Genomic DNA, 15,558 nt, shown 5'->3' with positions numbered 1-15,558 from the left:
TGACAATCGATGCATTCTTATTTATAATATACAAGTAAAATCAGTCCAAAAATTGATCGTGTCACGTACCTTCAAGTTGTAAAACGGTCAAACAAAATGTGCCGTAGTATTGGCCATGGCAAGGCGCCCGATAGGCGTCTGATAGGCGCCCAATAGGCCATGGTATCCGCTCGAATGACCCAAAAAGGCACTTGATATTGAAACTTGTTGTTTGGCATAATGCCATAAAGGTTGTACTCTTATCCGGTGTTGTTTGTTGATTGGAAATTCTTGTTTACATTTTACTTTAAACAGTCTACATTTATTTGAAGTGATTTATAGTAATTGTTTTTAAAAACACATAGGCAGCTCAGTTTAGGCAATATTTCAAATTGAATAGTTATATATTCATCAACAATAAAAATAAAAATATAAAATGTCCAGTTATAGCTGCACTTAAACAGGTAATATAAAATAAAATATAAAACAAAGTCTCTACAAATTAAACAATATCTGTAAGTATAACTCTCATCCGCTGATAGTAATATGATAGTGTTCAACTTCACAGTTCACTACATTTCAATATCACCACTCCAGTTCTGAACTTTTCTTGGACCATTCGTACTTTCCACCTCGTTTAATGAATTCTTTGTGATCGTACCCACTTCCCTCCATAGCTCCCTCAACTCCGATGTCCAGGATAGATTTAGTTGGATCTTTGCGACCCTTTGTGTTGTTTAAGAATCTGAAATAGTTTAACAAAAATTAAAAGTCTGTTAACGAAAATAGAAAAGAAAATTTGTGAACTTGCTAAATATGAATTAAATAGGTATTATTTCAGTTTATATTATATATATATTATATTACTCGAGTATTTTGGAAATGAGGGATACATTAACAAGAAAGTTTAAAAAACAGAATAATTTGAAAATAACACGTGTATAAAAAACCTCATGTACTCATCCAATATGAGGTAAGAGTTTCGCATTGCTTCATTGGACTCTGGTACAAGACACTTCACATTTCTGTGCGTGTTGAGGAAGTGTTGGAACTGTTCCCTTGTCACGACCTGGTCAGTAGCGTCCCGCATCTTCTTTACCGGGTCTATGTCCCCGCAGTTCTCTCCTTCGATAAGGAGACACTGGAATACCTGTATGGTTTAAGGAATGTTTCAGCAGGTTTCTTTGTAAAGGTTCATGATATTTTAACAAAGTCTTTTGGTACGACGACAAAAAAGATTTTGCAGAACTTGTTTTAGACTCTTTTCACTAGAATAAAGTAAACAGAAGTTGTGGCCAAAATTACAATATAATGTAGGTTTAATAATGTTTCTAAATATTCACGTAACTGACCTTCCAGCGCACTGGACCCAGTGTTCCGATCATCTCGGAAAGATCCTCGTGCCAGTTAGCCGAGCACACCACCGTGTTGATTTTAAACAGGATTTCATACTTCTCACACATATCATGTATTAGTTGTAGTTGTTGTAGGTGTTCCGTACGTTTAGCGTACCTTGAGGCGGCATTGAGGCAAGATCAGGTAATTATGAGTTATAATTATGTGACAAATATGTAATTGGGTTATTTCTTTCGATCCGAATTTTATATAGATCAATGTCTCCACTTTCCAGCTAACTAAGTTAGTGTAAGTTAGTGTAAGTTAGTGTAAGTTAGTGTAAGTTAGTGTAAGTTAGTGTAAGTTGCAGGGATTCGATCCGTTAGGGAATCGGTCCGCCCACTATTTATAAAGTTAAGAAACTTCGAAATTAATAATCCTAACCGCTCGCTATTAAGTTGATATTTAGATAAAGTTCAAAAATTATTATAATCATTCTCAGACTTTACCCAAATCTCAACTATATAATATTATACACAAAAAATATTACGCTTGTAAAATGTTAATGGATTAACGATTAGCGATATTCGTTGAAAATGTTGGTCTCAATAGCGAGTCTTACCTTCCTATAGATTTCAGCGTATCAGGCTCCGAACTATCACAGGAGATAGCCATGATATCCAGATAGCTACCGTACTCCTGGAACCACTTCTCCTTAATCAGACTCCCGTTTGACACTAGCGTTACACTCTCCATACCCAACTCTTGTTTTGAGTATTTAACCAGTTCACCTACGTACCTTCCTCTGTCAACGATAAACGGTTCCCCTCCTGATAAGTAACATTTGTAAAGATGCTGTTTTCCCTCAGTTTAATAGCAAACGTCTTTAAATGTGGATTACTTGAATCACTATAGATGCAGCCAGCTTATATTCTATTGAATGTATTCATTTGTACAATTTGTAGCAAATTAACAACACTTTTTTATATTTTCAGAAATATATTTTCGGATTGATGGTAAAGCTGTCTCACCAGAGAAGTTGATCTTTTTCATTCCAGCATCAACCAGCATTCTGATACCTCGTTTAGCTTCTTCGATGGGCAGATGATAAGACGTTTTTGCTTGATGGAAGCAAAACTTGCATTCGTAGTTGCATTTTCTGGTGAGATGGTAGTTTACACTCAGCGGAATTTGGGCTTCATCTCGATGTTGAGACTGAGATTTGCCTTGTTTGAACCTTTTTAGAAGTACTGGTATCACTGCTATTAGTGCTGTAATCAGGATAAGAGCTGCTAGCCACATCACTGGAGAAAATCTTTATTCTAAAGGAGCAAATAGTTCAGTATCTATTGTTATTGTGTTGCAAAACTATGGTAATGATAATGAAATGAAACATCAAATGTGGTGTTAGAAATGAAAAAACACAGCAAATTGGATGTTTATCATCTTTATAAACGTGTTACGTTCGGTTAAATCTGTTTAAAAGTAATTAATGAAATAGCGTCATCCCGTCATGATATTCGGGACAATTTTCTGCTGATGGAAATTTAACTAGACATGTTAGGTAACAGACACTTCAGGGCTCTCACTGAATACTGAGGGGGCTTTTAACACAACGACTCTTAAAGGAAAAGGAAACTTAAAATAAAATGAACACTCGAGGGAATAAAGTCTGAACGCTCTAAATGATCGGAACAGGAACTTTAATATAGTACGGAGAGAAAAATAATGCAACAATTCAATTATGGGATCGTTCGTTGTCACTAAATCCTCTCAAAAGGAGCTACACGGTAAATAATGTGCGCACTGCAGTCTGTCTGAAACCTAATATTTGATGCAAACTGGGGAGTGGGGAATGAAATTAAAATGCCTTGCATTAATAATAATAAATTGAAGTTTAAGAAAACCACTATTAAGATAAACTTATACTCAGCAGTGTTTAATCTAGTCATCCCAGAAACTATCATGATAAAAGTTAGGACTGCTATCAAATACTTGAAAATATATCGTTCATATGAGTGAAACTTAAAACTAAAGAACTAACACTAAATATAGGCCAAAATCAGTCATTGATATAGTTTTTCAAGTTCATGCTGAGACAGTTTAAATAAGAAAGTTTTTAGAAATGCTTTAAAAGATTCCAGGGATTCAGCTGATGTGATGGTAGTAGGCAGACGGTTGTAGATCTTTGGAGCCACGACTGAGAAGCTTCGCTCGCCAAACTTAGAGTTGAACGATGGAACCATAAGTTTCAATGTGTGACCATGATGAGTGTACCGAAACATGTCTTGAATATACGTTGGAGCGAGCCCTAATAATGATTTGTGAGACAACAGTAATATTTTGAACACAATCCTTTTCTTTACATCCAGCCAGTGAAGATTAGTCAGGTCGTCTTCCAGGTGGTCATGCTTATATTTACCAGTAACGGCTTTTGCAGCAGCATTTTGTAGTAACTGAAGCTGATGTAAAAGCTTCTCGCCAATACCAAAATATAAACCGTTACAATAATCTAGACATGATACCACTAGACTGTTGACGATGACTTTAATCTGTTTGAGATTCAAAAGGAAGCGGATTTTCCTGATATTGCGCAAGGTATGAAAGCATTTCTTCTTGAGATTTATAATTTGTTTATCAAAAACTAGTTGATTGTCCATAACCAACCCTAGATTCTTAATGGTGGGGACAAACATAACTAATGTGTTAGGAGCAATTTCAACCCCATGAAGTTCAATCTCATTTAGTACCTTTCTAGGTCCAAAGACTATAAGCTGAGTTTTAGAGTCATTTAATTGCAGATAATATTGAGACATCCAATTCTTTATCCTCAAGAAACAATTTCTCAGTTGGTTTGTTAAGGTTTTCACCTGATCTGAGGGTTTGAAAGATTTCATAATTTGATGATCGTCTGCATAACCAATAATAGAAAACCCAGATTCTTTTACACAGCTGTACAATGATCTAATATAGATGTTGAAAAGTACAGGGCCTAGCACAGAGCCCTGAGGTACTCCAAAACGTAAAATTATGGTTTCAGAGACTGATTTACCAAGTCTGATACGCTGACAACGTCCTGTTAGGAAGCTGGTGAACCAACTCAGAGCTGACCCCCTTATTCCTATTTCTTGCCTCAAGATCTTCAGAAGTAAATTATGATCCACAGTATCAAAGGCTGCACTGAGGTCCAACAGCATAACAACAGTAGCTGTTTTTTCATCTGCAGCAATAAGGACATCATTAACGATTTTTATCAAGAGAGTTTCTGTGCTGTGGTGTTTCTTGTAGGCAAATTGTTCCTGACAATTCAGATTATTCCGACTAAGGTGCTCGTTAAGTCTTCTCAAAACTACTCTCTCAATTAATTTTCCCAGGAATGTAAGGTTGGAGACAGGTCTGTAGTTTTTCAGTATATTCGGATCCTGAGACTCATCTTTCACTAGGGGAATAACGTCAGCCAGTTTAACACCATCCATACTGCCGGTGGACAGCGATTGGTTAACAAGATCAACCCAAACATGCAATAGGGAAGTGATATTATCCTTAACAAGATCTTGTGGTAAACAGTCATTAGGTGAACAATTGATTCCACTTTCCTTGATTATATCTTCAAGTTCTGAGATACAGGTTGGTTCAAATTCGAAGAGGGGTGTTACAGTAGTATCAGTGCAATCTGGTATAGAGGTAACAGGTATGTTATCACGAATCTTTTCAACCTTTTCAGAGAAGAACTTGTTGAAGTCAGATGCAAGTAGTTCAATATTATCAGTGTAGTCAGGTAGAATTCTACTTTGTTTACGATCCATTACCTTATTGACAACTTGATAGAGAGTTCGAGTTTTATTCTCTGACTTATTGATAACAGTTTCCAAGAAATCTTTCTTTTTAGTCAAAGCTAGTGTAGTAGCCTCATGACAGAGTTCTTTGTAGTGCAGAAAGTGTCCCTCAGATCTATTTTTCTTTTTCTCGGCTCGACGACGAAGTTTTCTCAGATCTCTATATTCCTTATCAAACCATGGAGCTTTATCCACTACTGACACTCTTTTGCTAATTAATGGAGCATAAACATCAAGAAGGTTCACTATAGAGGCATCAAGACTCACTACAGAAGTCTCAAATGATTCTGAAACATCAAACTGATCAAGAACATCATTAAGGTCACGTGAAAAGGTATCCTTGTCTACAGCTTTAATATCTCTGAATTCAATTGATTTGAAATATTTCTTTCCTAAAGTGTTGCTTATGTTACAGATTATAGGAAAGTGATCTGAGCCTAGTGTATCGCTATTGTCAATAAACACATTATTGCAATGAAGATGGTTGTTCAGCGAGAAAGTAAATAACTGATCTAGACATGCACCACCAATGTGTGTTGAACGATCATACAGAGCATGAAGACCATATGATCTGAGTATCTTTAGAGTATCAGATGCAACCCTGTTGTTACCATCAAAGTGTATGTTGAGATCTCCGGCCAGGACAATATTATCACAGCGAGTAGAAATATCAGAGAGAAGAAGGTCAAGTTCCTGTGTAAAAGCAGAGGTTAAAGGGCCAGTCCTGTACATTACAACAAAAAGAATCTTATTAGAGCTGGTCTTAACTTTTCCCATTGTGAGTTCGAAATGTTTGAATACTATCCTACTCTTTTCCATAGAGCACGTTAAATTTGACCGAAATATGAGTGCAGTGCCACCACCCCTCTCGTTAAGCCTATAATTATGGTGGAGTGAGTAACCTCGTTCCTTAATAATAGCAGTGGTTACTGATGAGTTGCTAGTCAGCCACGTCTCACAAACAGCAGCAATATCAATATTTTTGTCCTCCAAAAGGCTCACAAAAAGATCAGCTTTGTTGTTGATTGATCTAGGATTAAAGAGAAGGAGGTTGAAATCTGACGATTCATTGGATCTGATCATTTGCTTTGATAAAAAGGAATTGTCTTCTTTATTCTTTTCTGATGTTCCACAAATACAGAACATCTGGGGTCTCCAGTGTGATGATTAGTATCATTGTTTTTTGCTCTGACACAGTGACAACACTTGAAAACATGATCATCAGTCTTTTTTAAGCAATCTCGTGATTCATGATTTTCAGAGCAAAACCCACAAACTGGATCAGCTTTATTTTTACATTCTTTGCTGTAATGACCATACTCCTGGCAATTGAAACATCTAAGAACAAAGATACTGTCATAGACTTTACACATAGACTGGTATCCAATAAACACCTTGTTCCCTTGCTGAGCAATTATGGATCTAATAACATTGCTGACTTTTACAATAGCCTTAAAGATGTCTTTATTGTTTTTGAGAGGTTTAACAGCCAAGATTTCGATCATTTTATCATCATTAGAAGTAGAAGAACTATCGAGAAGCTTTGATATCCCAGGATTTTGTTTTTCAAGCATAGATTTTAGTTCCTCCACGGTATATTCTCTTGATAATCCTACAATGTGGACAGTTGGTACTCTTGTTGATACTTTTACAACAGAATGCTGCTCATCTTTGAGTTGTTTAGTCAGAACATCAACATCGTGTTGAGAATTGAGAACAATTCCAGTAGTATCAGATTTCTGCAAGTGGAAGGTACTACTTACTGAGAGGCCGTTCTCAATACAAATCTTTTCTAGTTTTTTTGAACTGATGAGTTTACCTTGACTGTCCTTTTGTACTGAAACCACTTTTTTCATGTTTTCTGTTCTCTGCTTATCATTCCAAGGATTATATTCGTTGTTAGACTCAGAGATTGATGAAGTTTGATGTGTAGCTGCACTCTTGTTTTGGGATATCATGGTTTTTAGCTCTTTTAACTCCAACAATAAAGAATTGTTGACTGCATCAATTTTGTGGTCCAAAAGAGTAAATTTATCTGATTTATTAGCAGCTTTTTTCTTTCCTTTGTTAACTTTACAAAAATCACACACAAATGTAAAGTTACCATGCCTTCTAGCAAACACACCATCTTTGTTGGAAGCCTTAATAAAGCTGTTAAAGAATGAAGATGGGCAGATTATGTCTTTACCATCTTTTTCAGTACCATCTTCCTTCACACAAACAGCATGATATAATCTATCGCATTCCCAGCAAGGTAACGCTTTATCTCCTGCTTTACTATCCGAACACGATGAACACTGACCATTAGAAATGATAGCATAGTTCAACAGATCTGAAGAAACACTTTCCTGAGGTCGGGTAGTAACAATTTCCTGAGAGGTCTGTGAAGTTTCTGATACAGTCTCTAATTGGACGTCTGACGTTGGTCCCAACAAATGATTTTCACCACCTTTCATATCAGCGGGCTTTTCCAGTGTGTATAAATTGTACTTGTATAGTACTTGTATAGTACCGTTAAAGGCACAGCACCAACAATGTGCAGTAGCAGGGGCAACTGGCAGTTAAAAATTGCCGATATAACAGAGATAAGGGAGCTCTGTTTTCAACACGTAACAAAACTGCAAAAATAATAATTAATTAATGAAAGTGACTGGAAATTAAAAACGAAATAAATTTAGCAAAACAAACAGCACAACCAACGAACTGTGCATAATAACTGAGTTGTGCTGCATTATTTATACATGAATATTCAGAGATACCCCGTTTGGCTGGCAGACGCGTTAGCTCTCACGCTATTATCTCATTACTTTGCAGCTAGGCAACGGTTGGCTGGCAGAAAGGCTGTCAGTATACTGAGCTCAGGGTAGATGTGCCAGCCTCCTTGCCAGCCAACCGGTGGTGGAATCTACATGCTATAATGATGTTACTCTGCTCAATTGGACTGGTAAATTTACAGATACTACAAGAAACTCGTTTTTATCGACACTAACTATGTTAGTGTAAAACGTCGTACCAAATATTTCAACAACTATTCAATAAATTTAAAATTTGCCGGCATGATCATTAGTACCTCAATAGCAGAGAGGTGTTGAGTGTGCACTTTGCTGTACAGATTTTTTGCTACTGATTCGACTTTCGAGTTATAAATATAATGAAGCAAAACAAACAGCACATCTGACGAACTGTGCACAATAACTGAGTTCTGTTGCATTATTTAGACTTCAATATTCAGAGTCACCCCATTTGGCTGGCATGGCTAAGTGCCAAAAGGTAATTCATTTTTTTCTGACGGACATTTAAAAAGAGACACTTATGGGACTCTTAACTAACGAGGAAAATGGAAAGTGGAAACTTAACTTCAAGTTACAGTTGATGGACACTTGACGGACAAAAAAGTCTAAATAAAATGTTCAATTAAATTAGTTATAACTGCAATACAGCATGGAGACTCTCCATGATGAAGAGCAAAATCATGCAAAATCTCAGTGGTGCAAAGTCTCAGTTATGGCTTATGGGATCGTTCGCTGTCACAGAATCCTCTCAAGACGAGCTGTACAGAATCATTACTGTGTTTGCACTTAGCTTAAGCCATACTTTATAAGTTCATAGACAAATTAACCCTATGTTTGTGGGTATGTCAGATTGTCTATAAATTATTATAATTACTTGCATATATGTACATAATTTTTATTAGTTGTTGCCGATGAACACTTTCTATATAGTACAAGGAAAACAAACGGCACGTGGCAAAACAAATACAGTAAAACTTGCTACACCGTCATTCTTAATAATTATAATGAAGCAAATAAACGGCACATTAAGCCATACTTACTTACATTATTAATCTATGAACAAATTTATCAGATTATTAAATGAGCTGCGTCTCAGGATCAATCTAAAAAATCTCATTTCGATATAAGTTAGTGTTAGGGTAGACTTCCGCCGAAATGTGTTTTGGTGGAATTATAAGGAGCTGTGTCGGGCTTGTTGGACAGTGTCTAAATGTGTGCACGTACACTTTAAAGGGTGTTTCTAATGACCAGGGTCACGTACACGTTCGTGATCCATCTAAGAGCACAGAGGAAGAAGAAATACTGGGTAAACGCAAGTAACCAATTTACTCTTCTGATTATTTGGTTTAAGAGCTTTCGGCCTATTTCCGGAGATGTTTATACCCAATATACTCTGAGACACCAGTTTAGAAAGGCAGATCATTCGTTCCATTTGTCCTAATTACACAAAATGCATTTTTGCATCAATTATATCGACAGTTCTGTGGAAAGAACGTTATGCTATGATATTTATAACCAGCCGATATCTTGGAAAGGATTGATAATATTCTTATAATAAAATGGCAATAGACTTGAAACTGTTTATATTCTGATCTTGATTAATTTTGTTTTCTATATTTTACGTTTTTATGTATGTCAGCATTTGTTCAGTATTTTAGCGCAGTATTTTAGGGCAGATTTTAGCGTACGATATTTAGTTCAGTATGGTAGTATAGATGTTTAATTTTAACACCTCTGTTTTGGTTATCGGGAGTTTAGTTTGGATTGTTTAGATTGTTTAGAGATCGCAAACAGTGAGTTTGGGATTGTTTTGACTATCTGGGGAGACTTAAGATTAGGCCAGAGAGAGGGAGTTTTGAGTTTATTGTTTTTATTTGGGGATTCTGAATATTGTAGGGAGATTTGAGGAATATTGAGATTGCAACTGCAATTTTATATCACGTGCCCTACCCAAATTAAAGTATATTTTTCACTTCTCGCCTTCCTAAACCAAATTGTAAGGAACAGACCATTTTATCAAGTACACTGAGCTCTATGCAGATATGCCAGCCTCCTTGCCAGCTAAGTGTCCACCGACAGATTACCGAATAGCCCTTAGTTACTACCCTTACTAGTAGTAGCTGAGATTAACGTGTACTCTTATCAAGAGTTTAAATTCCCAAATAGTCAGACTGAGCAGGTTGAGCTGTAGTAAAACACAGTACTGAGGTGTTAAAACATTTTCATTACTATCTTCAGTAACATCCTGAATCAGAAACTCGGTTAATATCAGTTCCTACAAAGTGTAACATTGGAAATGAAATGACACAACTAAAAACGATATGAATATTTTTAAAAACATAACTCTTGTGCCCCAATGCAATGGAAAACCTTTAAGATAAATCCAATAATGGAATCCCAAACGGGTCCATGGCATTGAGCCCCAATGGACGTATAGTTCTTAGTTTCTGAATATAACGGTGTTCATCCACTTCTAGAGTTCTTGGGCTACTATTACTGAGAATTGACACTTTATAAGCCTGGTTGAAATTGTCACGTTGTTTCATGTTATGAACTTCTACAAGGTGTTTACCGAAGCTGAATCCGTCGTCGTTTTCTTCAGGGACAAACGTATTGTCCGAAATGAGTTTGTAGTAATGGGCGCGGTGTTCGTTTACTCGTGCCCTTAGGGGCTGCACCGTTCTTCCTACATAACACATATTACAAAGTTGGCAACTGAAGATGTATACAACATTGTAGCTGACACATGTACCAGACACTGCTTTGGCTCGCTGTCCATTGACTGTTATTGATGGATGTGGAGATATGATGTTACAGGTACCGCAGTGTCTGCCCCCACATGGTCTTGTGTGAGGTTGGGTTAAGTCATCCGCAAATTGTTTTGCTTTGACTAACTTCCTTCTAAATGATGTTCCAGTACGTCTGACGAATTTGAAGATAGGGCGTGATGTACCGGCTCTAGATGATATTGGGGAGCCTGGGGTGTTTCCACTAGTATGGGAACCAGATAATCCTGAGAAGCTCCTGGTTCTACTGAGTTCTGGTTCCAATCTTTTTACCGATTCTACTAACTCTTGATCGCTGCCAAATGTTGAAATAACGCGGACTGCTGGTTCTGGAGACTTTGGGACCAGGACATTGCTGTTTGAGTTGTCCAGTGGTTTGAGGCATCTTTCAAAGCCTTTGACTTTTTCACTGATGTTATCTACCATAGTTTTAGGGTAGTTGGATTGGAAGAAAAAGGTTTTTAATTCATCAATTTGTTTTCGGAGTCTGTCGTTATCATTGATGAATCGCCGGAGTCTCAGGCATGCACTATAGACTATGCTGCTGAATGTATGGTTCGGGTGGTGGGAACCGAAGTACAGGTAGGAGCGAGCATCAGTCTCTTTAACATGAAGGTCTGTCTGAAGATCACCTGCGGTGTCGAAACAAAATTTGATGTCTAAGAACGCCACATAAACATTGTTATCTTCTATGATGTTCTCATCAATGTGGAGGCCAAGTTCTGCTAGCCTTGAATTGACAGTCGCGATGAATTTTGAAAACTGTCTTTTCGTACCATGGAATACTCCACAGCCGTCGTCTATGTATCTCTTGACCGATTTTACAGGTTCCATTAGTTCCGTGTCTGAATAGACTTGCTCACGCATGACATGGTATACTGCTATGTTTGCAAGTTGTACACAGATACTGCCTCCTGTTGGTACTCCTCGTTTCTGTCTGTACCACTCTCCGTTAAATTTGCCTATAGACGACTCATAGCTGAGTTCAACACTTCTTATCAACCACTCCTTGAATTTGGCGGACCATTCTGGTCTCTTTTCTTCCATGGCCACCTTCAAAGCTTGGAGTGTAAGGTGGGGACTCAATGAATCATATAAAGCTTTGTAATCAAATGTGAATGCTTTAATGTTGCTTTTGAGTTCTGTGTCCAGGGTATTGTTGATGTTGTCGAGCCAGACTAAGGCGTCTCTATTATCAATAGCAAAAATCCCTTTCTAGTTGGCGTAGGTATTTATCAGCTAGGAAGACATCCGGTCGTCTGCTGGCTCCTTCGTGGAGGGCGGTAATGAGTCTTGCTGGTGGTTTGGCCCCTGGTATGAGTTCTTCTTTCTTCAGCTTATGAATTTTAAAAGCAGGGTAGAAATACGGCTGGCCAGGGCGATAGTGTGGGAGGGTACTGGGGCGGTTTGTGGGTCCAGTTTGGTCTGCTCTGGTGTTGTCAGAAACACCCATCACTTCTTTCACATCCCTTGCTAATATCAGTCCTTCTTCTTTTCCCTGTACCCAGTGCTTGAAGAGTTTCTCATACAGCTGTTGAGTAGGGTCACAGTCCAACTTTTCATATAGTTGCTGATTTTCCAGTTTCTCCAGTGTCCGTTGCTTGATGAGGTCAGGGTCGATAATAAGGGTTGCACCACCCTTGTCTGCCTTAGTGATGGCTATTGTCCCATCTTTAATGCGCTGTTCCAACCATTTGAGTCCTTTTATCTCAGAAGAGGATAAGTTGGTGGGCTTAGGTGGGCTTCCGGCAGTCTTCAATTTGATGTCGAGTTCTCGTCTCATTGTGTCCACTGCTGTATTGACTGCTTGTTCATTGCTTGGTTTTGCTGTAGAGTAGTTTTTTCTACGGAGTTTGGCGGGGAGGTTACTGATGTTAGGTAATCCTGTCTCTCCGGAAAGTACTCTATTAGAATAGTTCAGTATTTTGTTGGTGACGAGCTTCATGTCAAGTCTCAAGTCGATGTTATCCCGAGTTGGGGTTGGGATATAGCCTAGTCCTTTTCCTAACAGTGCCAGTGCCCCAGCAGGTATGTCTTCGTTAACCAACACTACAACACTTCCTGTATCCAGTGCTCTTTTGGCGTCACGCTCAACTTTCCTGTCGTTCCGGTGTTGTCGCTTTTTGAAATTCCTCCTTTTCTTAGTCTGTGTCAGTAAAGTTTGGAGGAGAGCTTTGGTCTTGTTGGGCCAGTGTTTCCACTTGTTGTTGTTTTGGCTTCTGTAGAACTCTATTTTAGAAATGTAGTGTTTCTTCAGGGTCTTCACGTCGTTTGGTGGTAGTGTTACTCTTGTAACATCTTGCATGGTGTTAAGTCTCAAAGTAGAGAGGTGTTAATATTATAAAATTGGCGCCCTACAAATCATATGACCTGCCTAAAATTAGTCCAGTTGAGCAGGGTAACATGATAATAACATATAGATTATACCACCAGTTGGCTGGCAAGGAGGCTGGCATATCTGCTCTGTGCTCAGTGTGCTGACAGTGTTGCAATTTGGTAATTCGTGTATGTGCTTTAAGTAACCCTTTTGTCTTATCTGTGCCTTAACCTTAAGCCTTAAGTGTCCCTAAAACGTGCCTTAAGTGTACACTGACAGATAATTGAATCCCCCAAGTTATGGCAGACTTCAAACCCAAAGTTGTCCCTAATGTCTTAGTGGTCGTGCTTCTTTGATGTTGTGTTATTTAAGTGCGGAGGGAACTTGAGTTGTATATCAAGTTTACAAGGTATGCGAACACGATGAAATGTATTAATAAATAATTTTAGTTAATTTCTAGAACATTGAAAATTTACTCACCACCCAGGTGCCTAATATCTGAACCATTTCTAAGATATACAAGTAATACATGTGAGCCTGTCAAGGTACTTTAACCTGTATCATACATACCTTAGATGGAGAGGAATCATCAATGTGTACACTTGGTACTCCACTCAGACAGAATACTCCACTCAGGTGAGCATCTTAATCCTCTGCTTGTTTCCTTTTTAACACATGACAAACCACCTAGATTATAGAAATTTCATTACCAAAGCTAACTAGCTAAGTATTCCAGTGGTCAATGGCATTGATAGGACTAAAGCGTTAAAACCATAGGATGAGCAGGTGATAAAGTTGCTAAATATTTCAACCTGGAAGTTGAACCAATACATTGGTTCAAAGTGGCCGGTATACTGCAAATTATATACCTCAAGTATCCAACGTTAAGTTCATGTTCTTTTTGGGTTTCATCAGCTGGTGCAAAAACTTCAGATAAGTGTCCTGTCCCTGAGAATACACAGTTAAAGTCCAGTTGTTATATTAATAGAAGCTCCTTAAAAGAGTACTTGGGAGCTTCATCTCCGTTTTTGCCATCAACTTAAATTCATCCACATGTCAGTGGTGTAACATTGCCTGTTGGCGCCCCCGCCGAAAGTGCGCCCCCTGTTGGCACCCCTCCCCTTTTGACACCCCTCCCTAAAATTAAACTAATAAGGTGATTTTAGAGGATACGCTGGTAAAATCTCTAAAAAAGTGTGTTTCTAGAACAAAACGCGCAGTTTTGCTAGTACGTCAGTTAAGTTTTTCAAAATTGTCCCACATTCAAACGACGATTTTGCGCCCACCTAAAATGGCGCCCCCTCGCACAGCGGGGTCAGAGGGGCCATTTGTTACGCCACTGCCAAATGTGTGTGCACCATTTCTGTCAGCTGTTACAATAGTTAATTTTCTGAATGATGTAGATCCAACTCTCACAACGAGATATAATATCTTCTGACAAACCATTTAAACATCCTGAAAGCAGAAAATTTCCATGTATAGCGTGTAGTATGAACAAATCTTGAATAATGAATATAGTGCATACTAAAACCCAAATAACTAAACGCCAAGATGAACATTAAATGACACAATGACCAAAACTGTAAGTAGCAATCCTAAAGACATATCGTATTAACAATCCTACATAAATCACAAGTTTATAGTATAGATAGTAGATATACTTCTGAGGATAAAATAATCTATTTGGTCTATAAAATAATCTATTTGTCTATTTTGTAAACTTCATGACTATACAGTCTCCATGTTATAATCGAAAAAGTTAATCATCTAAATTGTTTAATGTGAGTTGATTTTACTCGCTACATTTCAAACCTTCAAGCTGTGTGGAAACAGCAGAGTAAACCACACCAATTACAACAAATCGAAAACTACACTTAGTTCTGAGAATAATTCTCTCGGAGGCGGGTGTATGTGAGTAGAAAGCGTGACGACGCTTCCAATTAACGTACCCCAATTGCAACAAACACACAATACACACAATATATAATAACGTGTTCACATTGCCGTTACATCCGATAATACGAGCAAATACCTTACTAAGCCTTGTGCACGTCACCAATATATACCAGTTACACTAGGAAAGAAATTTTTTTTAAAAAATTTACCACAAAACAATCAATACATAATGTTATATTCATAAATAAATTCAAATTTCAATTTCAAACACATATACAGTACGCCGCGCACACAGCCACAATTTTCAATTGTTCAGAAATTCGTAGGTCAGCTGTAGGCGCCGCGCACAGGATCTATTTAATTGTTATCTTACAATTACATGTCGCATTTCTTAATTACTAGAGCCAAAATTTCAGAAGCAAAATAATTGAAAACATATTTCTGTCGTTCACGCAGTACAGGCCGTGAGCACTACGATCTAATTAATAGATCGAATAATATTAATGGAGAAATTCCAAAAACCGCGCGCTCGTTATTTGTGATTAAATTGAGTGCGCGCCTCTGTGAACAGCAGTACCGCTCAAGCATGAAGTACTAAGCAGTACGCAGTTCTGCGT

At 37.8% G+C, this 15,558-nt stretch overlaps 1 protein-coding gene across 1 annotated transcript; it reads right to left on the bottom strand.

Moving 5' to 3' along the window:
• Nucleotides 1–356: 356 nt before the first annotated feature.
• Nucleotides 357–13,670, bottom strand: LOC134821323 (S-adenosylmethionine-dependent nucleotide dehydratase RSAD2-like). Its single transcript, XM_063832053.1, has 6 exons — nucleotides 13,616–13,670; nucleotides 2,346–2,636; nucleotides 1,937–2,144; nucleotides 1,332–1,491; nucleotides 930–1,129; nucleotides 357–724 (listed from the first exon to the last, which is right to left on the bottom strand). The coding sequence occupies exons 2-6, from the start codon at nucleotides 2,614–2,616 to the stop codon at nucleotides 565–567; spliced, it is 999 nt and encodes a 332-aa protein (XP_063688123.1). The 5' UTR covers nucleotides 2,617–2,636; nucleotides 13,616–13,670; the 3' UTR covers nucleotides 357–564.
• Nucleotides 13,671–15,558: the final 1,888 nt, after the last annotated feature.

This window comes from Bolinopsis microptera, chromosome 9 (assembly GCF_026151205.1).
Source record: "Bolinopsis microptera isolate Bmic1 chromosome 9, MBARI_Bmic_1.0, whole genome shotgun sequence".
In the NCBI taxonomy this organism is placed as follows: Eukaryota; Metazoa; Ctenophora; class Tentaculata; order Lobata; family Bolinopsidae; genus Bolinopsis; species Bolinopsis microptera.
The sequence above is the reverse complement of the archived record's forward strand: the minus strand, read 5'-3'. Positions and strand labels throughout refer to the sequence as shown.